At 41.8% G+C, this 25,394-nt stretch overlaps 6 protein-coding genes across 9 annotated transcripts; 2 read left to right on the forward strand and 4 right to left on the reverse strand.

The window, feature by feature from the left end:
• Nucleotides 1-417: 417 nt before the first annotated feature.
• Nucleotides 418-1,483, forward strand: mRpL16 (mitochondrial ribosomal protein L16). The gene is made up of 3 exons (XM_064684695.1): nt 418-607; nt 673-738; nt 805-1,483. Exons 1-3 carry the CDS (start codon nt 559-561, stop codon nt 1,419-1,421), a joined length of 732 nt encoding a protein of 243 aa, XP_064540765.1. The 5' UTR covers nt 418-558; the 3' UTR covers nt 1,422-1,483.
• An 853-nt stretch (nt 1,484-2,336) lies between these two features.
• On the reverse strand, nt 2,337-12,442 carry arm (armadillo). Of its 4 annotated transcripts, none has more exons than XM_064684693.1 (7): nt 12,341-12,442; nt 10,071-10,130; nt 6,144-7,783; nt 5,803-6,003; nt 5,473-5,745; nt 4,408-4,504; nt 2,337-2,818 (listed from the first exon to the last, which is right to left on the reverse strand). In XM_064684693.1, exons 2-7 carry the CDS (start codon nt 10,099-10,101, stop codon nt 2,550-2,552), a joined length of 2,511 nt encoding a protein of 836 aa, XP_064540763.1. In that variant the 5' UTR covers nt 10,102-10,130; nt 12,341-12,442; the 3' UTR covers nt 2,337-2,549. The 4 variants fall into 4 exon arrangements, with proteins under 4 accessions (XP_064540763.1, XP_064540760.1, XP_064540762.1 ...); XM_064684690.1 differs by lacking the exon at nt 12,341-12,442 and adding an exon at nt 11,841-11,992; XM_064684692.1 differs by lacking the exon at nt 12,341-12,442 and adding an exon at nt 10,874-11,008.
• Nucleotides 12,443-12,576: 134 nt separating this feature from the next.
• On the reverse strand, nt 12,577-13,620 carry Ldaf1 (Lipid droplet assembly factor 1). The gene is made up of 4 exons (XM_064684696.1): nt 13,485-13,620; nt 13,206-13,356; nt 12,926-13,138; nt 12,577-12,863 (listed from the first exon to the last, which is right to left on the reverse strand). Exons 1-4 carry the CDS (start codon nt 13,491-13,493, stop codon nt 12,652-12,654), a joined length of 585 nt encoding a protein of 194 aa, XP_064540766.1. The 5' UTR covers nt 13,494-13,620; the 3' UTR covers nt 12,577-12,651.
• Nucleotides 13,621-13,771: 151 nt separating this feature from the next.
• Nucleotides 13,772-14,599, reverse strand: LOC135430143 (uncharacterized). Its single transcript, XM_064684698.1, has 2 exons — nt 14,357-14,599; nt 13,772-14,072 (listed from the first exon to the last, which is right to left on the reverse strand). Exons 1-2 carry the CDS (start codon nt 14,529-14,531, stop codon nt 13,789-13,791), a joined length of 459 nt encoding a protein of 152 aa, XP_064540768.1. The 5' UTR covers nt 14,532-14,599; the 3' UTR covers nt 13,772-13,788.
• Nucleotides 14,600-16,123: 1,524 nt separating this feature from the next.
• Nucleotides 16,124-19,411, reverse strand: Edem1 (ER degradation-enhancing alpha-mannosidase-like protein 2). The gene is made up of 3 exons (XM_064684706.1): nt 19,169-19,411; nt 17,971-19,099; nt 16,124-17,902 (listed from the first exon to the last, which is right to left on the reverse strand). Exons 1-3 carry the CDS (start codon nt 19,282-19,284, stop codon nt 16,265-16,267), a joined length of 2,883 nt encoding a protein of 960 aa, XP_064540776.1. The 5' UTR covers nt 19,285-19,411; the 3' UTR covers nt 16,124-16,264.
• Nucleotides 19,412-19,607: 196 nt separating this feature from the next.
• Nucleotides 19,608-24,641, forward strand: SWIP (strumpellin and WASH-interacting protein). The gene is made up of 9 exons (XM_064684705.1): nt 19,608-19,824; nt 19,889-20,415; nt 20,814-21,035; nt 21,105-22,205; nt 22,269-22,539; nt 22,603-22,757; nt 23,410-23,839; nt 23,896-24,104; nt 24,168-24,641. Exons 1-9 carry the CDS (start codon nt 19,806-19,808, stop codon nt 24,624-24,626), a joined length of 3,393 nt encoding a protein of 1,130 aa, XP_064540775.1. The 5' UTR covers nt 19,608-19,805; the 3' UTR covers nt 24,627-24,641.
• Nucleotides 24,642-25,394: the final 753 nt, after the last annotated feature.

The raw sequence follows: 25,394 nt of genomic DNA on the forward strand, positions 1-25,394 counted from the left end.
GTTGCATTTTTCGATAGCAATAAGTACACACACCCACACGCATATACCGAGTTTCCACTGTAGCTATCAAAAGCATAATATAACCTGCATATGCAACCTGTACAGTTATGTCGAATATTGACGAATCTGCTACGGCTGTATTATTATTATGTTCATTGTTCCTTGTCGAGCAATATTCGATTTTTATAAGAATATATAAACGGCAACTGCTTGTCCTTATATATTTGTAAAACATATATTTTGTATTCATATATCGCATATTTTCGATGAATCGTGAATGCGATAACGAAATGCCTATGATAACCCTGCGTCTAAAACAGTGTTACTAAATTTTACAAAATATAAATTACTATTATTTGTATGCATATATATATACATAAATTAATCTGCTCGTAATCATTTAATTCTACTTTTAATATAAGCATCTGATTGTATATGTTAAATGAATTAAAAACAATTTTAAATCGCAAGGTCGACAGTCTGGCAACGCTACGCTGATGCAACCAGCAACAGACCAAACTCCTGAATTCTTGACTGTAATAAATATTTAAAAGAGACATGTGGAGCTTAAAAACGGTCATACAATTACTAAAACCCAGCATAACATGTAAGTAAAATATTATTCTGAAACAGCACAAATATATTTTCATTCAAAATCGTATTCATTTTCAGCTGCCAATGTGAATTACAATTGCGTAGCCGGCCTCAAATATTTTCCACCGCCAATCAAATATGAAAGTAAAAATCCCGAATGATATATATTTTTTAATATTGTACTGTATTACAATGTGCATCAAATTGCAGACATCGAGAAAGTGGAGCGACCCAAGCTGCGCATTATGGAGCGCATGCCCCAGCATCCACCCAACTTGCGACCACCCAAAATGCAAAAGCGTTTACGTTATATGCGCGGACCCGAGCTCGTCCACAATCAACTGCTCCACAAACAATACGCGATAATTGCGACAGGCGGTGGCCGTTTGCGTTGGGGGCACTACGAAATGATGCGTCTGACCATTGGCCGCAAAATGAATGTGAACACAATGTTCGCCACTTGGCGTGTGCCCGCTCCTTGGCAGCCAATCACCAAAAAGGGTCAGGGCCAACGCATGGGCGGCGGCAAGGGCGCCATCGACCATTACGTGACACCTGTGAAGGCCGGCCGTGTGATTGTTGAAATTGCTGGCAAATGCGAGTTCGTCGAATGCAAGGGCTTCCTCCAGCAGGTGGCCAATCAGTTGCCATTCCAGGCGACCGTCGTCTCCCAGCAAATGCTGGACGAAATGCAGACAGCCGAGGAGCGACGAGCTCGCGAGAACCAGAATCCGTTCACCTTGAAATACGTTATACAAAACAATTTAAATGGTTGCCATCGATGGCTGTCGCCTGTGGACCACAAGTGGTTCGGCAAGCATTTATAGTTTATAACGAGCCAATATATAACTTAGTACATTTTTTAATAAACGAACCAATTGTTAATTAATCTTTGTGCCTGGCTTATTCTCGATGTTAATTCAAATTTTAAGTAACAAATAAATCTATATCGGAATTTCGGAAAATAGATTGATTGCTTTATGTTAAATTTCCTCTGTTATCGATATCAAGCTTTCCATTCAAGTTGTTTCTCAAAATGTTTGCCAAATCAGTTTCCAAAAAAGAAAACTCAAATGCTGGAAATGCTTCTGGACTTCAAGTTGAAAAACGTTTTTAATTTATGATTCTATTGCAAACATTCGTTTAATTTCCATTTTTGTGTATATGGGTAATATGTAAGATTATGTTTATGTTTAATATATAATGTAATGTGTGTATTTTAATTGCACGACATTGGCATCAACCAAAGACAATATAAACACCAAGATGAGTAATGTCCATACACTTTTGAATACTACGCACATTTTCTGGCATGTCTTTTCAGCTGGCTTTTCGCTCGCCAAAAGCCACACAAATCTCTCGGCTTTTCGCTCTCCAAAAGCCACACAAATCTCCCTCTGCCGTCGTTTCGTCTTCAAATATTTCAGGCGAATAAATGTTGTATGTATACGAAAAGGGCTAAGTATTTTAGCTGATTCATTATATGAACGTGTGTTTACCTTAGATACAATTGCTAAATTGTAAAGGCAAATTGAAAAAACAAAAAAAAAAAACATTTTAAATGACATAGCCCGCCTTATGCAATATGTTATATTCGGTATATATATAAACACATGTGTACATATTTTGTTGATGCACAATTTACACATACACAAACATCATTTGATGTATACATACACATACATAGAAGCGCATACATCTTGAGAGCACATTCTATTTTTAGCATTTTACGCTCTTTCAAGTTGGGAGAGCGCGCGCAAAGGTATCGATTTCGTTTCGGTTTTTTTTTATTCTTAATTTTGTTAATATATGTTGAGCTGCCTTGTAGCATATTGTTGATGGTCGATAGTTATCTTAGTATTTATATTGTGTTTGAATGAACAACCAAAGTTGTTAATCGTCGTCGTAGTCGTCGTCATCTTAATCATAATCATGATCAGCATCGTGATCTGTGCTTAACAGTCGGTATCGTACCAGGCAGCCAAGTTATTGTTGTCATTGGGTGGCGTCGGCATGGCATCCAAATCAAAATTCAAAGCGCCCGCATCAATCTCGCCGACATCCATGTCCATGGAGTAGGGCGATGTGGGTGCCCCGCCGGGTGGTGCAGCGCCGCCGGCGCCACCACCACCGCCTACTGTGTTACCAGCAGCGCCAGCGCCACCGCCTACTGGACTGCTGATTTCGAGACCTTGCATTGAATCTATTGGTAGAGTATCATATCCTGCGGAATAAGAGATTTGATAAGTGTTATATCGCAAGCACAGCCAAAATTATGTTATTGAAATATATAAATAGTATCGAGTATATCAAATTATATAATATATGTAATATATAAGAGATAAAGCACTCGGATCTAATGGTTAAAGTCATATATAGACATGCATATGTACAAGGAAACTTTCCAGTTAATGCATTCAATTATATTAAGCAAAAGTATGGACATATTTTATATTCTATCGAACACTTAAGAAGCATGCCAAATCAATGCTTAATTAAACTTAAAACATAATTGTAATTGATACTAAATCAAAGTTAAAATAGCCATTTAATATTTGAAAACAAACAATTAATTAAAGAAACTCAAGAGAACTCAATTTTCGAGGGCGCCTCAAACTGTATCAAGTTCGATATTTCCGTGTCGGTGGATGTGTGGATGTATATTAATATTATATGTGTAATTATATCAGAGTGGGGGGATGTACGCAGGTCTACGAACAGTTACCTCTAACTCTCTATTTGCTTGCTGGCAAGGAAGAAACGAATGGTATGAAACATTAGAATCCGACCCCAACTTAACATTCGAGTAAAATGTTTTGTTGTGGATTTAACATGCATGTTAAATATGCTCGAAATACGACTCTTGCTCACTTCCTGTGGAGCTTTCAGTGCTTTTAGCATAGCACCAGAGCTTTTTAGTTCAACGTCAAGGTTTACACATGATTTTTTATTTTTTCTGTTTGTCAAAAAGTTGACCCTTTATGATTTACACTATGTGTGGAGTGGATATAAGAACGGATTTTGAAACATTGAATAGACACTTTGAATTTGGGTTTTTTTAAATAATGGGCGGGAAGGGGGTGTAACTAACTAAACAGACGCAAAGAGAAATGAAGTAAAGTTACGCTTGTGGTTTATTATTTTTTTTATTATATGTATATTTTTACGTAGCACACTTGGCATGCAGAACGGGGTCAATGGGTGGTGCTCATTGGCTTCGGGTGGGTGTGGCGCTGTCCATGGCTGTGGCAGGGGCTCGGGTTGGGGAACACAAATACACACATACATCTGTATCGAGCATGAGCATTAGAACAAGATATTCAAGCTAAGTTCACACGATCGAAGTTTAGTTCATGTGAACTTGACTTTTGAATCAGTGAAGTGGTAATCGATTAATTGGGACACTTGTGTTGTAATCGATAGTTATGTATGTAATTGACGACACTTAACGTAGCTATCGATTATTAAGGACACTTGTTAGGTAATCAATTAGTTACTTGGGTGATAATTGTTAATGTACTAATGATTAATGATGTTAACAGAAGGCTCCTGGGGTTGTGTTGGAGCGGGGTCAATTAACTACGGTGTATGGTGAGGGCGGGGGGCGGGCTAAGTTTCGGTTTACCCATTATGGTCATCTGTGGATTTCGGCTTAAACAAATAATTAGTTTACACACACATATTCATACATTGGTTTTTTGCGGGGTCGGGCCATATTTATGGTATGTTATTTAAATGGGGTAAGATTTGTGATTGATTAGTGTTGATTGTAGATCCTTAGTGCCGTAGAAGGTGAAAGCAAGCCATACATACCTTGCTGATGGAATGCGCGACCTCCGTGCGAACTGTGCACACTGGGCGGACCTTGTCCGTAAAGGCCCTCATATGCTTCTTCGGGTCCAAGCATATCCTGTGATCGTGAACGTGATCGTGATCGTGAACGAGATTGTGTACGTGTTCGTGTGTTGTCAATTCGATTGTATAGTGTGTGTGTGTGTGTGTGTGTGTGTGTGTGTGTGTGTGTGTGTGTGTGTGTGTGTGTGTGTGGGTTGATTGGTGTGTGTTTGTGGGTTTTTTTTTTCGATAGAGTTTTTTATTATTTTTTGGATGGATGGATCAGAAGTGAAAAGTTGTTAGGAAAGAGAAGAGACACATAGACACAGAACACGAGTTTTTGTGTTGCGTATTTGAGAGAGAGGATGATGCACAGTTGCCAGTGTTTGTTGTTGATGTTGTGCGTTGTGTATGTATGTGTGTGTGTGTATGTGTGTGTGTGTTTGTGTGTGCGTGTGATTGTCGGTTTGTTCGAATTCGATTTTTGTTTTTTTTTTTTGCACACAAACAAAACATAATGTAAGAAAATAAAAGAAACGAAATAAATCAAAATTCAAATTAATTACAAAATCAAAAATTAAACGGTAATTAGTTAACATGTTGAAATAAATAACTAAATAGTTAGAATATATGTATAAAGATTATATATGTATATATGGTGGCAAATCAAGGGGGTAATTTACTTTGTTCTTAATATGATAAAAAGTATTTTTTTTTTTGTAATTCGAATCTTTCAATTAACTCGAATTTAAATCGTCCATTAGCTACGGCCAAATGCTTGCAATCAAACTCTACTTAAAACTAACATTAATAAAAATGATTCGATTTTCGTTGATAATAATAATGATAATAATATGTTGGTAATTTTGAAATATATACATAATTAATATGCTTACAAATAGTTTCAGTTATAAATGTATTTGCTACAAATGTTTATGTACAGATTCGTGGATTGTGACTCGAAACAAGACGGGTTTTATAATAGATATATATGTATATACATAGATCCAAATCAAAATATATATCCTAGTGGCTATTACGCACCTGTAAGTCTGGACCCATGCCCAGGTCAGCGTTGGCCCAGATGTTGTTCTCCTCGCGCAGCAGCGAGTTGGTCAGCTCGATGGACAGACGCTTCTTGTAGTCCTGCGGCTTGTCCTCGCTCATGCGGAACAGCACGGCGGCTGCGTAAGTGGCCACGCCCTCGTTGCGAGAATGCAGCAAATCGGTGAGTGGCCCAGTAGCGCCCTCCTGTTCAATTATCTCGGCGCCCTCCTTATCGGCGGCCAGCTCACAAAGCACGCCGGCGGCAACGCGCTGCAAAAACATTATATATTCAATTTGATCATTAAGAAAAGTGTGACAGGCACTCACCTGAATGTTCTCGATTTCGTTGAAGAGCAAACGCACAAAGATCGGTATTACCGACTGCTGGCGTATGAGAGCCCGATTGTGCGATTCACGCGCAAGGATATGCAAGGCGCCGACGGTGCCCTCCACAATCTCCTCCATGCGCACGCCGTCGGCATACGCAGACGGCTGCTGCGACCCGGTGGTGGCAATCGACGAACGTTGCTGTAAAAAAAAGTGGGTTTAAATATATAAACATATATGACTAATACTAAGCTAGCTCCAGATCCAGATGTGGTTATCAATAATATATGTATATCTAACCAGTCTGATAATTGACGCTGCGAGGGTTTTATTGTACTTACGCGTTCTGTATCCTGGAATGCACGCATCAGGAGACGCACCAGATGGTGTATGGCGCCGTGCTCACGCAGCGGCGCATGATTGGCCGGACAGAGGGCCAGATTGCGAATGAGTCCAATGACGGCCTTGATCAGAGGCCAACGCGATGGTGGATGCAATAGCTTGACAATTACGGATAGGCCGTAATTGAGGCGCACCGCATTCTGAGCGAGCTCGGAGTCAACGTGACGCGAGGTTAGGTGACGAAGGGCGCAAACGGCCGGCTCGGTGATCTCCTCGCGATCGCCGGCATTGATGATGGTGCGTACGAGAGCATCGACGCCGCCCACTTGGCAAACGGTCGCCTTGTTGCGCTGATTGTTGCAAGTCAAATTCGAGAGTATGCCGGCGGCGCAGGTGACCACATTGACATCCGTTGATCCCAAGACCTGGACGAGCGATTGCAGCAGCGCCTCAAGACCCTCCACCTTGGTGGCCGCATCCGACAGATTGCGCAGTGTCCAGAGGCAATTCTGGACGAGACGCGGCGACATATTGCCCAAATGCATGGCCAATGCCTGCATGCCGCCGGCATCAACAATTGCTGGCTTATTGCTGGAGCATACCGAGAGCACCTTGAGGACACGCGATGTAGTCCACAAGAGCTTCTCGTAGTCGTATGAGCGCATAATGCGCACCAGCTCATTGGGTCCGCCGGAGGCGAGAATGATAAGCTTGCTCTCCTGATTGCCATAGGCCAGGATCTGCAGGCAATCGGTCACAATTGCCAAGAACTTGACATTGTTGCGTTGGAGCAGCGTCACCATCTTCTGCAGGCCGCCGGCCAGACGCACGGCCATCTTGGAGCCATCCTGGTGCAGCAACAGATTGTGCAGCGTGGTAATCGCATAGAAGAGCACACTCTCGACGGGCGAGGAGAGGAGCTTCACGAGAGCCGGTATGCCGCCGCTCTTGAAGATGGCCAATAAGCCCTGGCGATGATGCGACAAGTTGTGGAGCGTGCCGACAGCTGCCTTGGTGCTCTCCAGATCGTTGCTATTGGAGATGGCGCGCACGAGAGCGGCCACCATCTGGGGACTGTTCATGATGGCATGGCGCGATGCCTCCTTTTTGGACAGCTGGTGAACCATCATGGCTGCCTGAGAGACGACCACCTGGTCCTCATCGTTCAACAGCTTAATCAGCTCCGGTATGGCGCGTGTGGCCAGTTCGGCATCGTCCTGGTAATTGATTAAGTTGACCACCGCATGCTTTAACATCTGCGATGGCTCCGATAGGCGCTGCACAGCGGTTGGCTGCTGTGGATCAAATTGTGTTGAGGGTATCTCGATGCCCTCCTCGAGCGTCTCTGGGAACATGGCGGCGCGAACCCGTTGTGAGCGCGTCTGGCTCAGCTGTTGATTCATATCGTCCACCTGATCCTGTGTAAAATTTTGCGGAAATCCCGTATCCAAATCAAACATTAGCGGATCACCCTCCATCTCCTCATCCTCCTTGCCAGACAGCGACGGCACCTGGGTGACGGCGCCCGAGTGTATGCCGGAATCACCCAGATACGAGTTCTGCTGCCACATCAGTGTCTGCTCCTTGGCCGACACCATTGGCGGCAAATCCGGCGGATTATATTGATTGTTATGGGACACTACGAACAACAAAATTTCCATTGTAATTGCATAATATCTATCTAAGCCTAAATTCTAAAATGAACTCTCGAGTCGAGACATAGAATATACATTAGCCCTATTCAGTTTATGAGAATCGCATAGAAAGGCGACATGAAAGCAAATTTGTAATTTGTAATAATGAAACATGGAAACAGATGGAAACAATAATTGTCTGTTCGAGGATGTCTGAATAGGAGATACCCTATATATGTTTGGTGTCATTAGCTCTTATGGTCTGTTAGATCGGGCGATTTCCGACTCGGCGATGTCACCTTATATTTGAATAGGTACACGGTATTTATATTTACCAGGAATCGCAAGTTTACTTGTAACATTATACATGCTGGCCTTTCATTTTGCTGTTAGATGCCTGCAACAGGGCTGGTCTCGTCCACACACTCTCTCCCCAACACCCCACCCACACATTCAGTTCGGTTTATAGCGTCCTCTTACATGTGCCACTTCTTGTCAGCTCAATTTACTTTATGTACACTTTAAAATACTCATCTAAAGACGTTTTAGTGGATTTGTATTTCCGTTGTGCAAAATGACAAGTGTACTTCGTAGCTAGGATTAAAGACATGGACGCTAATGGGTTAAAGAGGAAATGGCCCAAAGCCAACGTCTGGCTTCTTGTCGTATTTGAAATGCGACACGACACGGCACGACAGCGACAGAGAAATGACAGCAACAAAAAAATAAAACACATAAGTTGAAACAGCAACTGAAATAGGGACGTGACAGATTGAGCGCTGCAGGACATTTTTTGCATATTATAAAAATGACGGTCCCTTTGCAAAATAAAGGAAACATGTGCCTTAACATATATATACAGATGAATATATAGTATACTATACTATGTACTATACATATATATATAAATATGTGTGTATGTGTGAAGATGGAACCCATCAGCGTCGTTTGTGTCTCAACGAGCAATCAAAGCTAAAAAATGCACGCTGCGCGCTGCCAGGGGATGGCAGCTGCTTCTGTGTGGGTGTGTGTGTGTGTTCGAGTGTGTTGTGTGTGTGTGTGTGTGTGTGTGTCGCAGGGCTGGTAATCGAGCTCCAAATGCGTTGGGCGCTTTGTTAGCCACTTTGCCTTAATTATGCCTGCTCAGCAATTCGCTTTGTTTTTGAATTTGCGCTATTAATGCGCAGCAACTGCAACTGCCAACGACGGAGTCCTTGAAGGCGAGCCCTCTATTCATGTTTATTTCCCAGATCGATTAAACGCACTTTGTGCCATATTCTCAGGCGGGAGCGAAACGCCCTTAGGCCGACGTTGACGCCGCCTGCCACTGCTGCGCTCTAATTAAATTTTTGTACAAAAATCCCAAACGTGTGCCGGCAGTTGAAATAGCAGAACGGGGGAAAAAAAAATGTATAAGAGCTTACAACGAGTAAGTGTGTGCGAGGGAGACAGCGTGTTAAAGAGCAGGAGAGTGAGTGCATGCACGCATACATCAACACGCCCCAAATCAAACAGATTGCAAATGAAGTGGCAGCAGCAACAACAAGAAGAAGCACAAGCAGAGCCAGCAGTGGGAGAAGCTGTGTTTGAAGCAAAAGCAACAACTGCCGTTACAAAGCGCAATTTGCAAAGGCAGCATAATATGTTGAAGGCACAAAGAACCAAATGAACAAGTTGGCAGGGATGGCCGCACTCAAGCAGAAGGAGATGCATTACAGCTATAAAACAAAAAATAAAAGAAAGCAGACAAAAGAACATAAACAACAATGGCGACCGATAGATTCCGTTCATGTTGTTGCTGTTGTTGTTTTTGTTTCTGGATAAGCATTGGAGCTAGCCCGCAATTTTTTCAAATCGATTACTTACACTGCGCCTTTGCTCTGCAAATAATCGTTTGTCAATGAGCATTGAAGCGAATTTGTGCTGCAGCTGTAAAACAATAAAAGTGATTGGGGCCCCGCCCTGCCCGCCCCCATCACGCTTTGAATCATCTGCATCGGACAAAACAGAGCGCAAATGCAAAGGGCCTTCACTTAAATAGTTAAACAAACAGCAATTTGTTGACCAGAGCAGAGAACTTAAAATTTATGCGAACTAGTTAAATTGAACTTATTCAATGAGTTGTGAACGAACCTGTTAAGGTTCATGAACGATACAAATTATTCTCGGTTCAATATTATTACATACATATACATAGGTTACGAAAGTATCTTAATGTATTTTAATTAATGACCAAATCGACTTATTATTTTGAACAAGTATTTCTAAAACTACCAACTCTTTGAGACTTACTTGTACGGTTCTGGGCTGGCATGTAACTCATCTTGGTGATTTAGGCGATTTACACCACACCTAAAACGATAAAAAATGTACATCTATTAGTGTGGATTAAGAAATAAAAATGTTCAATACAAAATACCCAAATATAACAGTTCGGTTCGGAAAAAGTATGGAAACCGCGTGTATAAGATATGAATTGTTTGCAATAAATACGATTCTGTACTTTTCTGTTTCGGGCCGTAAATCTCCGGCCCGACCGGCTTGCTACCTGCATGATCATCATTTGTGTACATAGGTAATGCTCCATACTATATACATATTAATATGCTTAATCGTTTCTATGGCCCTCATTTAACGCAGAGCTTTCATTCACGGTTCCAGAAAACATAACTAGTTGTTTATGTAGATATAAGTATGTATGTGTTTATCAATGTACATTAACACTGACACACTATTCAGTTAAAAACTTTACGTGAGAGCTGCTGAGTCAAATTTGAGAAAAAAAAACGTGAGATGAGACACTAACTCCCTCAACTCACTTATACTCTCTCAAAAAAGCAGGTAACCCGAGTATCGTTGCTCACTCGTATTGTATCACTATATATATGTACGTATATATACACGCATACACACACACATATGTGTCTTTACGAACAAACATGTATTTCCGTTTCGAGACGTTGCGGTGCAAACAAAATATGCTAAGGTGCATACTTAAGATAGTATGTATGTGCGTATGCATGCCTGTATGTGTGTATGCATATATGTATGTGTGTATGCATGTAGGGCAACCAAAGTAGTTTTTGATAGATTACCTGCAAAGCGAAGAGCACAGCTAAAAACCTGACGTAATTTAAATCACGCAAGTAACTCGAACAGACTTTAATTTACTTCAACTTCTAATTTTCTTTTAATCATGCACAGAGAAAAAAAATATTAAAAAATTATTTGTAGTATTCACTGTTTTGCTTTTTCTTTTTGTTTGTGGCAAGCCTTGTACTGGTTCTTGGCACACGCAGCGAACGACCAGCACCGAGCGAAACAGACAAGTGACTGGAAAACGGTGAGAACGACGCCGTAGCGGCCGCGGTGCACGAACATACATGCACACATTGTGCAGCGAGAGTGAGCGAGAAGTATCGGGAAAGAGAGAGCATGTGTGTAAATAAGTACACAAGAGGCAAACTCCAATGCAGCTTAACAGTGTTGCCATATGCTGCGATACAAAATGGTAATAAACTGATCATTTTTCACGGAAATGGATTCCCGCTTTGGGTTTCTCTATTGTTGACAGCAATTTAAATAGACATATGTACATATATAGATACATCTCACTGGGATAGTGCACTAGCACACTAATTTCTGCATACTTCACTGTGTACATATATATATGTATGTTTTATGCTGCGCAGAAAAGTGCCAGCTCCCTGCCAGCACACATACATACATATGTCATACATACAACATAAATATATATAGATTTCTTCATTCAATCGAGTATTCATGAATTTATAATAAATTATGAATGCATAACTCGCTGACGTTGTTTATGTTTATAACTATTTAAACATGGATAACTCATATAAACACACAATTCGCAACTAACAGTGTTTGTGGTTGTATGTGTGAATCTACCACTCCCCCGCTGGTTGCTTGATTCCCATAAACGAAAGCAGCTTTCTTACGTTTCTTCTTACACTAGTTTTTTTCAACATAAAGCTTCTTTATTTTTGTTGGAAAATCGACGTTCTGGATACAAATTATTCAACTTCAGGAACTTACCGCGTTAATAATAATTTAATCTGCTTTAAAGCAGGCTTTATTTATTTTCTCGCACTGAAATACACGAATATTACAAAATATTTTCCAGCGAAAACTAAGTATGTGTGTATATGGCAAAGACCTGCAATACTTAAAACGATACTATCGGACGATTGACTAAGTTATCGCAAAACTTGTACTCAGAATCGATTATTTAATGAATGTACTCGATACAAACACATTTAGTGTATATTAAAAATACATTTAAGTTTTGTTTTTGGAAATTTCAAATTTGACGACTTATTCAGGGCTGTGAAGACAACTTAATTATGTTAGTTTGTTTTTCATTCTTTTTTTCTAAGAGAACAACTTGCTAATAGCACACATTGCACATTATGTACATATGTATGTTTGTATGTCTAGTGCATCCATTGGGCATGTCAACAATCAGATTACTTACAACTTAATAATTTATATAGAACACGACACCAAATAAGCTATAAGTTAAACAGATTACTCACCGTGTCAAAAATTATAAAGTCTGCTGAAAAGCAGGATTTATGAAAAAATGCATACACCTGACAATAAAATTTAATACACAAATTTCTTGCAGCAAACACTACTTGTATATACTAGGGATGGTTTGAATAAAACTATCGATGTCGACCATCAACAATATGAATATCGGCAAATTGAACAGTGGGCAAATCAAAACGACGTTGATAAACAGTTGAAATACTTCATTGGCAAAAAAAAATCATATTACAGTCTTTTTATTACTGGGAATTCGACATATTTTCTTTTTGGGAACTAACTTAGTTAAATGACCGGCTTAAGTTGTATTTTGGGTCGATTCGTTTGCATTTTCTGTACTCATATTTGCCTTTAAAAACTTTATGAACGCATCTCGGTGACGTTCCATCCCAAAGAATAGATAGAACTGCGAAAATCCAAAATATGCAATAAGGGTGAACACGGCCACAGCAATAGCCAAACTGCCAATGCATGCCAGAAATATCATGAAGATAACAGTCAGCAAGGTGCCTGTAATTGTAACGATATAAAAATGTCCAGTTCGATCTAGTTGCCAAATTATTATCAAATACCTTCCAATACGAGAATACCAGTAAAAGTGATTGCCAAGGTAATAATGCCAAAGCCAAAAATTATAATCAAAGGTAATAGGAACACAAAACTGGCGGCCAGCAAACAGATGGCAATGTCTGGATGTTGGACACACCAGGAAGCCGCAGCTTCAAGCAGCTCATTTCCGCCCAGTTCGCACATGATGAAGTAGGCGATGCGGCGTCCCTGCAGCCCTGCATGAATTTAAAGAAGAACGATTATGTTGTTATGCACATCAAGCCTTCTAAATGTTTTGCTTACAAAGCTTTTGCACGGCATGGAATATGCCATCTAACAGTTGTTCCAGATTCAGAGTCGACGAACCCTTGTTGATATCTTCTTTGGAATTAGTTTGGTCGCTTGCGTGCGAGTCCGTGGCTCTGTCACGGGGCGCGGATTTATTTGTTTGTGTCTGTTAATGAATTAATATATTGAAATCAACGATAATGAAGACAACTGCTGCTGTTGGGGGCAACAAATGCCATAAAAAACATGAACTTCGATTGTTCCAATTCATTCGACTGTTATTTGCGTGCCTACCATATTCATGCGGTGTGGCGTACTTTGTGTATTATTCTTTAGTAGCACTTATGTCCATTTTATAATTTATTTGTTTTAGCAAACAATTCTGGCAAGAACAGCATAAAAAGTAAACATTCGCAAATAGTGAGCTGCCAACTTGTTGCAAGTTGCAGCGTTGCCAGCACTTCAATATTTTAATTTTGGAAATGTGCAATAATGTGCTATAAATATTAGACCTGGTTAACGCACAACAAAATACGTTCATTAGACAATTATCTGCAAGTAAATTGCAGTTATATTTGTACATTGTACATGATTTATTTCAATGAAGTATGAATTGTAAACCATTGTACGGCGGCCGTTCAGTAATTCGCCCTGCTATAATTTGTTCGCCGTGTATAGTCATACGGCAGCGCCGTTTTGGTGCATGTAAACAATTTAAATAAGTGGCAGCCTCTCGACACTGTAGCGGTATCCAGCCGTACATCTGTGATTCCAGTAACGGATAATCCGGTGGCGAATTAAGCAGCCTGTGACGTTGCGCCTGCGCCTTTGAAATCGAATGTTGCTCGTATTTGGCGTAAAATTTGGAAGTGATTGGATATACTGTAAGCAATAAATAAATATAAAACTTATAAGCATATGTATATGAAAACGTAGAGCTATTTGAAGTAATGGTTAAAAAAAAGAACTAGAAGCGGAACCGATATTTAAGTCTCGCTAACTACTCGGCAACGGATGAGAAAGAGAAAGAAAGAGTTTTTATACTCTTTTACATGAATGAAAAAGCATTGTATTGTTTTTGTCCGTCCTCTCATTCTCATTCGTCTGACCGAAGGAGAGAAAATGATGCGATCAAAAGTAACGGTAACACACACATATGTAAATACCTTTGTTTGGGGGCCCGAACACATCACAGATGCGTATGTGTTTATTGGACTTGCTAATTAACTCCTTTTCGAATGCGTAGGGCATTGGACGTGGATCACCTTCGAAGTGATCGTTATTCTGGTCATCGACATCCTCGTCGGCGTCGCCTTTTGCCAGTGCCGCATTTGGCTTCATGCCGCTTGGCCAGGACAACGTCTGTGGCGCGTAGCGTGCCGTCTACGTCTGATTGGGATTTGTGCTACAAGGACGCCTACCTGTCTTTTCATTTATAAAACTTGAACTCATTAAACTTTTGCCATTGCTATTATTGCTGTTTTTTGTACTTGCTTCTATTATTACTGCACCCCATGACAGGCAATTTCGCCATTGTACACACGCACCCACAGATATACATACATATATACACACACATATACATATATACATATTTACTTAAATACTTGTATACAAGCAAACGCATACAAATGGCAGCCGGCAACAGCGGCGTGACCTACATAAACACACACACACACACAGACAGAAACGCCAACGTCACCAGCCGCGTTGCCATTTATTATTTGCAACGGGGACAAAGCTGATCATCATCATCATCGTCGTAATTATCATTATCGTTATCCGTGACTGCAAAAAGTTTTCCCTTTCGCTGCTTCTCAGCTTATTTCACGTCATTTGTGTCGTTACGTTTCCGCAAGTAAGCCGAACCGAACCCTTGAAGTATGCAGCAATTTCCGAAAATAAAAGCATTGGAACAAGTGAAAGTGTTCCAGTCGAGCGTGTCTGACTATATGTTACCCTGTAGCCTGACATACGTTTGTCTTAATCTTAATTATTAATCTTAAAGTTAAATGAAGCTAGACAAAAAGAGAGAGAGAGGGCGAGAATGTGAGATGGACAATAACACAAGTTCCTTAAAATATTTATTTTATATTAAAGCATAGAAGGACGCTATGTAGAATACAATAAGTGTGGCGTTGTGAGTAAAATAAATATAAGAGCGCTTTCAGTAAGCTAAACGTTTTTCGTAAATATAATATAAAGTTTACTAGTTTTATTTTGTATAATATTTTACAAGCTTTTATTGTATTGTTGTCCATGTGTACATTTTAATAAAAATATAATAAATTAATATATATAGTTATATCTTAATATAAAAAAAAAACCCGAAATGTCCATTTCTGAGTGTCTACTTACCTTGAGGCCATAAAAATCGCATAGAAGGGCGCGTGTAGGAGACTTATGTGAATTAATAAAATGAATTTGAGCTGCGAGAAAAGTAAAAAAAAAATATTCAAATTTGTTGCCACTAGTTCAAATAGACAGACGGACATCGCTTGATTAACTCATCTAATTGTCAAGCATACGAATAGTTCAACTCGATTGACCTACAGGGTATAATAAATGCGATTGCGTGCCGCCGCAGCTGAGGCTGAAACGGAATCAGTAGCCGATGCCAGGAGGAGCTGGCGCAGGCCAATTCGATTGAATTGTGCAATCCTTTGTATTTTCGTATCGCTCGCAATAAGCGGAAGCATTAAATACACCAATTTAATCAGGAGGAATGTCAACAGTCAATGAAATTAATTACAACCCAAAAAAAGAAAGAAAACAAACACGCACACAGCCACAAGCACACGGACAAAGAACACACACACGGATAGACAAATACACACGCACACTGACACAGAAGAACGCACACTCGAAAAGCTATCGCTGTGTTGAGTATTGTGGCATGTACACACAAGTATTAATAAATTACATAATCGCAATCGCATAAACAAATTGATTTGTTGGCAACCAAACAACAACTGCCTAACCTTATATATATATATGTATCTATATATATATATATATGTATGTATATGTGTATATATCTAAATATCTACAGATCAGTCGTGCGGGCGGGGAGCTCAGATCGCCTCCGGATAGTATTCGCGATAGGCGAACGCCTCAATGTATTCCGGGCGGCGACAGCTGAACAGCTCATAGGACAATTGCTTGTGGGCATGTTTTTCGAGAGATTGGCGCGTCTTCTCCAGCAGCACGTCCTCATCGAATTTGATCCGTTGCACGGTTGTTTTGCGCAAAATATTTTGCACCAGCTGTGACCAAACGGAACCCTCATCCGGCTGCTGCTGCTGCTGCGTCGGCGTCGCCGGCGGCTCCTGCTGTTTCTGTTGTCCGTCTGTTGTTGCGGCGGGCGGAGCGCTAATTGCGAGCGGCTGCATCGGCGCCGGGACCGATGTCGTCGTTTCCGTCTTGGGCGCATTCAGATCCTGCATGATCGTCTGCAGCCGATCGACCGTCTCGGACATGCGTTTGCGAAAGTCCACGATCCGTCGCGTATATTTGAAGAGTTCCCGCTGCTCGGCCGGCTGCAGCTCGACAACGTGCAGGGTGCCCAGTTCGTCGGCATTGAGCAGCGGCTGAAAGTGCAGCATTTGCGCCTCATTGGTGCCCATTAGATAGACACGATGGACAAACTCCTGCATGGCCGTTGTGTTCATCATGGCCAGCTCGTAGTCCAGCCGCGCCGCGTGTATGGCATTGCGTATCAGCTCCACGTCGCTATCGTTGCGACCGAGCGTCCCGTTGAAGGAGAACTGCAGCGGCAGCTGCTCGAAATGATCGAGTGCGTCCAGTATATTGGCCAAATAGTTGCGCATCATATCGCTGTCGGGCTGTATGTTGAGCAGACCCAAGCGCCGGATTAGTCGTATGTTGACCGCATACTGTTGCTCCAGCTCGAAAAGCTGCCACAACGAGCGCATCCGACTCTCGTACTCCTTTTGGGCGACAACGCCCAGCACGCTGCTAATGTTGCCATCGAAGAGCTGTAGGCCACGGATGAAGGCCACGTCCATGGTGTAGTTGCCCATAAAGTTGAGCACATAGCTGAGCGTGTCTTCGGCATTGGCGAAATGCTCGCGACGCTGGCCAAAGAACCCATCCAGATCGCTGACGGTCAGCTGATTGCGTGCCACCACGCTGGTCTGTTCCGTTCGATTGTATTCGCGCTCCTCGCGTATGCGCTCGAAATTGCTCACCAGGACATCCGCCGCCGGCTGCTGGAACTCATCGAACACCTCAATGTCCACGGCCATGGTTGTGCTGGGCCGGTCATGGCTATTTTGTGAGCTGCCCGGCTCGCTGCTCGGTGACGACTCAAAGGTGGCGTCGCCTTTGCTCGGCTGACACTGCGGCTTCCATTTCGCCTGCTTGGCCACACGCTGTTTGCTGCTGCGCTCGAAGAGCGACCTGGACGTAAAGCTGGGCAGATCAAGCATCGTGAAGATGTCCTCTTTGTAATTGTGACAACAGTGTAGCGCCGACATGTCCATGGGATGTGCCTCGGTGTTGAAGATATAGGCGCCAGCCTGCACCACGCACACGTTCTCCTCGGTGTCCAGCAGCTCGCCATGTCGGTCTTCGCCATCGTTGTGCAGAAAATTGTCCTCATCGAACAGCAGATAGAGATATTTGGTTGTCTCGGCCAGAAAGAATGACTCCATGCGATTCTCCTTCTCGTGGGTCACCACATTGCGTATCTGTTGGGCCGTACAAGAGGATTAGCTCCTGGCAGAAGCCTCAATCTTAAAGCAAAAGTATTACTCACCGTCGCATAGCCGCACTTGGTTTTGGCACTGAACTCAATGGTCTCCAGCATGTGCTCGCCAAGCTCGAGCAGATATTGGTTTTTGGTTGCCCGATAGAGGTACATGGCCGACTCGATGAGCTCCGGCCGCAGTGGATAGACCTCACGATTGGGCGCCGCTTCGCCGGCTGGAATGTTAAAGAATTCGGGCAGAAAGCCATATTTCTTCCACACGCTTATGTAGCGTGTCATTGTGCGCATGGCGGGCTCCGTGTCGCCAACAATGCTCAGAATGCCCGGCCAGAAGGACTCGAGCGATTGGAAGACGGGCAGCGTCACATGACCCTTGTTCATCCCCACCCAGACATACCAGTCATCCTTGCGCATATACTTGTCAATGGGCGCACGCGCCTCGGCGAACAGCTCCAACAGCTCCGGGCGATTTAGTAATATGGCGCCCTTGACCAGATACTCAAACAAGGAATCGACGCCGGCGCCAATACCCGAGTCCAGTGCCGTCCAGCGTCCGCTCTGCACATCGATGTGATTGCCAAAGAGACCAATCGGGGATCGACGCTCCCAGAGCGCATAGATGGCCTGCAGCGCCACCTCCTCGTATATGCTCTTCCCAGTGAGCCGGCTGAGCGTGCCAAACTCAATCAGAAAGGTGCCCACACCTGCCGTGCATGTGATTGACGTCTCTCCGCTGGGCACGCCGTAGCGAAGATTGACGGTGCCATATGGCATGCCCGTGTTCGTATCAAAGGCTGGCAACAGTCGCCGGGCCACATCCTCGGCCATACGCAACAACGGGCCGCTGCATGGCCAGCCGGGCTCCAGTTCGACGCCGGCGCGACGCGATAGCAGATGCGCCGAGAGCAGCCCGCCAACAATGCGTATATTCGTCTCGAACACCGACACATTGATGTCCCTATTAAAGTTCATCTTCTCGATGAGTAGCGTATGGACGCGACGAAACTCTGAATAATTGCCCATGGTCGCCAGTGTGTCCAGTGCGTCAATCAGCGTCAGCGAATAGCTGCCCCACGTATCGTGTCCGTCGCAGGTGAGCGGGCGCAGCTCGTCATAGTTGCCAGCGTATTTAAGATAGCCATCGTAGGCGTGCTGAAACATGCGGCGTACATCCTCACTAAATCGTAATAAGGATTAACATTGTTGCTGATGCCGCATATACATACAGATTTAAGGCAAATCTTACCGCAGCTCCAATTTGCGTGTACGTGTGTAGTGCTTTTGCCCGACTACCAGCGTGCCCCGGCTGAGTAGAGTACACAGAGTGGCGATGATGTACAGGCTTTTACAAACTTTTTGCATTATTTCAACAGCTTGTTGCGTTCAATCCATGCGTCCCTAATTAAATTACGAGCATTGTTAAGTCCACATAGCCAGCAGAAGCAACGAGTGCGAATTGCGGTTCTGGCTACGTAGTCGCAAAACAAAAATCAGCTGTTGCCGCTACAGATTCCATTTCGAAATATATCGATGATTTAACACAGAGGGCATAACGATATTTCGATAACAATTCGAATGCACGAGCTCCACAAAACTGTTTACTGCTTGGAATTCAAATTTGTGCTCATTATAAACTATTTTGCTTGAATATCATACTTTCGACTTTTTATTTCACAGTTTTCAATCCAAAATAAACTTAATGTGCCAGTGCGTGTAACTAGTATCTTTGCAGTATATTTTGAATAAATTGTTGCAAAAAGAATAAATCAAGTTGCCAGCCCAAATGTATCGATATCGCTATTGAAACTCGCCCATTTGAAAGATGTCATCGCTTCGATTAATAACAAAGAACCGTCAAAACACAAGATTTTACCAATTGCACAATGAAACCGAGTTCCTTATGTACGTATTTAATGCAATAAATATGCATTGTTACTCTTATGTTTTTGTCCACTGCCGCTTACAGCCATATTCGCCGAAGATATCCTAAAGGATTATGGCACATTTATGGAGCAACATGATGAAAAAATGCAATTGTTACAAAAACAAATGATCAACAACAACAGTCTCGATGAGATCGGCGGCTCCAAATTGTTAACTTCAGTGCCACCGGCTATAGAAATCAATTACATCGAGTCCCACTTTCAAAGCGGCAGCAATTTGAAATTCTCTGAGGCCGAACTGCTGGCCAACAAGCCGCTCACAACTTTGGCCAATTTGTGCAATCAGTGCAACGATTTAAGCAAGTCCGCCGATCAATTGCAGCTGAAATTCCTCAATGCCGGCACTCAAATAGAAAACTTACAGATTTCGCTGGGGATTAGTCCCAATATGGGACTGGAGCACATACTATGTAAAATGAGTTCAGCAATTGACTTCTTTTGCCAAATATATTTCCTGCTAAAACGCATCATTGTTGTGCTCCAGAATATATGGACTCAAATAACATCCTACGTGGCCACAGCTGTCGACGTCAATGAGGTGCACATCTTTGTAAGTATCTAGGAAAAATCATACGAACGCAGATCATGCTGTGAAGGAATTAACCTCTGCCATATGCCGATGATATATGTGTAGATGATGCAAGCATCATTTGTTTAATGGCCCTGCATTTTGTATCCTTGACCACTTCGATCTCACAAAGTATACGTATTCGGAATCTGAATGATGAGCTGCTAGCCATGTCCGTCCGTCTGTCTGTTCCTATGAAGCTTCACCTTTGGATGATAGTATAAGGTTTATTTAGTTCATACTCTAATGGAGAAACGATCCTTTTTTCGTTCCCAAGAACTTATCAAGCTTCGCTTTGCTCCCAATACATAAACATTATCCAAATATTGCTGGCAGGTTGAACACTCAACATTTCAATTCAATTCCTAATTACAATCCAGAATGTTTTTGATGCAATGGCTGAATTGTTGGAACATATTGTTATATTCAACGAGCTCACAGAACAGTCGAACCTTTCGAACAAATGGTCCTTCTATAAGAAGTGGCTGCAGACGCTGGCCAAGAAAAACGAGATCTTCCAGCATTGCAGCAAATTCGAGATTAATGGCCTGGAAACCTCTCTGGATGACATAGAAACTGTGATAACTGGCAATATATTTCGGGTAAGCAAAAATCGCATAGTCTCTCTAATTAAACTACAAAATTATTCATGATCCTCGTTTTTTCGGTAGATTTTTCTGCAGAGCTTGCTGGACACAAAGCGACAGTTGAATCTGAAGGACGCCAATGTTAATTATATTACCCAACATTCCAATGCATACATACGCAAACTGATGAGCTCCATTGAAGTGAATCAAGCGAATGAGTACAAAAACTATGAGCAGCCCAAGCACCTTTTGAGGCTTACCGCATTTATTTGTGTGCTGCATCAGCTGGGCATTCTGCTGGATGGCAAGCTAATGAAGAACGCCCTGGACACACTGAACCGCTATCAGCGTGTGCCCTTGAGTCGAAATGTTTACTGGTCGCCGCATGCATTCATTTGCAAGCATGCCAGGACGCTGGTGAAGGCGCAGGATAAGGTGCAGGATTGCCTGAAGCAATATCACGCCAGCATGGAGAAAATCAATGCCAACGATTTGAGAAACTGCCGCCAGCTGGGCACCCAGATTGCATTGTGGTCCATAAATATGCAACGTGTCTTTGCCGCCGGCACCTTTGGCCAGCTCAAGAGCTTCTCCAAGCTTCTATTGCAGGGTCAGGGCTATGCGACTCAAGTAAACGCTTTAATCGATAGCCTGATCAAGCGACATCTGGCACTGGGGCTGTCCATTAGCAAAGTCACGCTATTTACCATTTGTAAACTTATGCAGTATTTGCAAATATTGCAGAACACATTTGCATCGAATCAAATCGTGTGTATACGCTTCTTGAGCTCCCTGCTGCAATGGCAAAAGCAGAAAATGCAACATCTGCTGTTGCTGACTAAGAAAAGTATTGTGGATCTGAAGCTGATGCAGAGGAAAATGAACATATTGTACACGCTGAAGCTCTCGGAGAAATCAATCAAAGGCTATCCCACCAAGCGGCGTCTGACCATTGTCAATCTGGCCTTAAGCGAGTATCTGGGCAAGGATCGCATACTGCCGGCCGATAAGCAAAAGCTGCTCAAATCCATTGCGCTGCGAGCCAATAATCTGTGTCGTCTACAACAAAATATGCTGGCCCAGTTGGATGCCACAAATCTGTTAAGCAACTACGATTCCTTGGCGCTATCCGATGCTGGACTCAAGGAGTATGTGCAGCAGCAGCATAATCCATATTTACTGCAAGTAGGTGCTCGGCATAATTAAGTAAATACATTCATTAATAATGCACATTTTCCCAACGTTAAGAATATGTTTGCGGCTAGCAACAAGCTGGACAAAAATCTGGCCATCTTCAAGCTCTGCGATGAGGCATATAACGAGCCGAGCACTACTCAGAGAATATTGGACTATGAAAAAGAGTTTCTATGCAATCATCTGGAGTTTCTGTTGCGTGTAGAAGCATTGTCACATCTATTCCTTAGCCAAGAGCATCCATTCACTCAGCAGACCATCGATTACAGGAACTGCATTAAGGTGTCTGCAACTGAAGTGGACGGCGCTTATAGTATACTAAAAGGTTCATTACTTATGTTTGTTTATATAATTTGTTATATATATATTTACTTTGTCATGTCCGTAGATAACCTTGAGAACTATTTTACCGCAACGTTTTACAATTTAACGACTATTGCGCCGCACGATTGGAAATCGTACGAAAAGATGCGTCATTTGGCCTATAAACTATTACAACTACGACCTGTCGATGACTATTTACCCAATCAGATAATTGATCAGGTAGGTTACCTATGCAATTAGGTCTACACATGTATATATAAAACCTAACCCATAATGCTGCTGACATATAAAATATAACAATTAAGTTACAAGCAACTTCTCTTGATATTTAGAATTAATGCAGTAATTTATAGCAATTAGTTTCGTTGGAAAACAAAACAAAACGTTAATAATATATATAATTTATCTATTTAAATTGGGAAAATATATTTTGAAAAAATGCCTGATTTAATTGATGAGATTCTTAGTAAAAAGAAAATTGGATTTCGAAATAAGTTTGCATTAGAGTTGGAAATTGGATATAAATAATAACTCTGCCTATAAATGAAAGCAAAGTTAAAGTAACTTTGATCCCAATCATTGGATTTATCTAACCATATTTGGTAGATGCCAATTTTTGGGTAACAATCAAATTTAGCCCGCATTTTGTACATATATGAAAATATGGCACGACTTGCAAATATTTTCAGTACAGCGGGCAGCTGGGAATTGAAAATTAAAATCAAAATGAAGGCAGCAAGCGATAAATTAATATAAAATCTATGCTTAGCTACTAATTGAGAGTAAATGTGAGACTAACCCATAACTATATATATTAACATATCTGTATATGTATTTATATATTTACCGAATATTGATTTTATTTGAACAGGGCATCGACGTGCTTCAGATAATGCGCAACATCCACACATTCGCCTCGACATATGCATACAATATGAATTTGCAATTGTTTGTTGAAATTCAGAGCCGGAATAAGCATCTCGATATTATTGGTACACGGCACGTGGCGAACTCCGTGCAGACACATGGCACGGGCATTATAAACACAACGGTCAATTTTATCTATCAGTTTTTGCGTCAGAAATTCTATACGTTCTCAACGTTTCTGCATGATGAGCACATCAAGTCGCGACTCTTGAAGGAATATCGCTATCATGCCGAGCAGAAGCATCAGAATCGGCCATACCAATCGTATCCCTATGAGCGGGCCGAGAGCTTTATCAAGAAAATACGAAAATTGGGCGTGTCCAGCAATGGGGAAACGTATATGGACCTGTTTAGGAAGGTTATCACCCAAGTTGGTGAGGTTGATTAAAATGATTTTAGATTTCCATTTAATATTTAACCTTCGCTTCAGGCAACGCTGTCGGCTATGTGCGTCTGCTGCAATCGGGCAGTAAAAATGCTAACTTTAGAAGTCGCTCCTTCATGTCCCGATTTAATGGCAATTTTGGGCGCGGCGAGGACAAGGGCCTGGAGTTGACCACCGAAGGTTCCATCAGGGAATACAAAAAGAGTGTTGAGCATCTGAAGGAGTGCTATTCCGACTGCACCAACTACTTTAAGGTATTAACCAACACTTATGAATAAAGACATAAATCAAAAACGAACTTTGTATATATTTTGCAGCTATTAATGCAGGGCTTCCAACCGTTTCTATGCAATCCACACAATCATCATTTGCGAACATTCTTCCTTATAACACCCGCCCTGATTATGAACTACATCGACTACCGCGTCAAGGAGAAGCTGAAAATGTACAAAAAGGATCAATCGAAGTGTTCGCTGTTCGAGGATGGCTTCGCCATCGGCCTGATCTACATTCTAAATATGCTGAATCAGCTGGGCGATTTTCATGAGCTCGGCTGGAGTCAGACGACCACACAGCAATTGAACGCCGAGCGTCTCAAGCTGAAAAACATCCTGTCCGCGCAGAATAGGGACCAAAGCCGTGCTCCACTCCCAACTGAAACGGACGAGAAACTACTTCAAACAGTCGCAATTACCGAAAGACACGTTAATGCCTATGACCATGAATATAAATTGTTATATGCTACTTTAAGTAGCGCTGAGATATTTTTTCAATAAATCCCTTTTGACAAATATAAACCCGAAAGAATCAAGCTCAAAATATTAAACTAGATCTAGATAAAAGCAAAGCTGAAATTAAACTTATCCAATTAAGAGTGTCTAAATTTTAAATTTTAACAAATAGTCGCGATAGTAAAACAATTTTTGCTAGTAGTTGTTTTTTTTTTTCTAACTTCAGTTTATTAAGACGAAACAATTCTGACGTTGATAAAAATTGGATCATAAACATTTGCTATCCACATGCGAGTTGTTAATTACGTGACTCGTTAGACTACTTGTTAAGGTATTTTGGGCACTTTTAATGCAAGTTCTTTAAATCGTATTAAATCACACATGCACTTTAGATAAGTTTAAGTTTGTATAAAGTTTATATATTGGTGTATAGGGCTTGCCGGTGATAGCAATATATTGTAAATGCATGAAAAATACAACAATTTGGCGCTTATTAATCAAATGCAATCCGTTCAATGTGAATATACATTGTTGGACATTAATTTTGTTGCGCACAGTGAAACACTTAAGGATTAGACACAAATGCAATTGCTTGAATCGAATCACTTAATCTGAATGATTAGCATGTGATTTGGTATTTCGTCGTTTCGTTTTTGTTTTGTTTAGAATCTTGTTAGTTACAGAGTCGTGTAGTGCATACAATCACACTCCTTAAGGTACTATGCGATTCCATCTTGCATTCGAAAGTTACCCGAAAGTTGCCCATTGTTTATATGAATATTATTAATTTATATTGATAACATAGAATGTCTA

Source organism: Drosophila montana, unplaced genomic scaffold (genome assembly GCF_035044405.1).
Source record: "Drosophila montana isolate Dmon_TW-CO22-7 unplaced genomic scaffold, ASM3504440v1 contig_2954_1, whole genome shotgun sequence".
Lineage (NCBI taxonomy): Eukaryota > Metazoa > Arthropoda > Insecta > Diptera > Drosophilidae > Drosophila > Drosophila montana.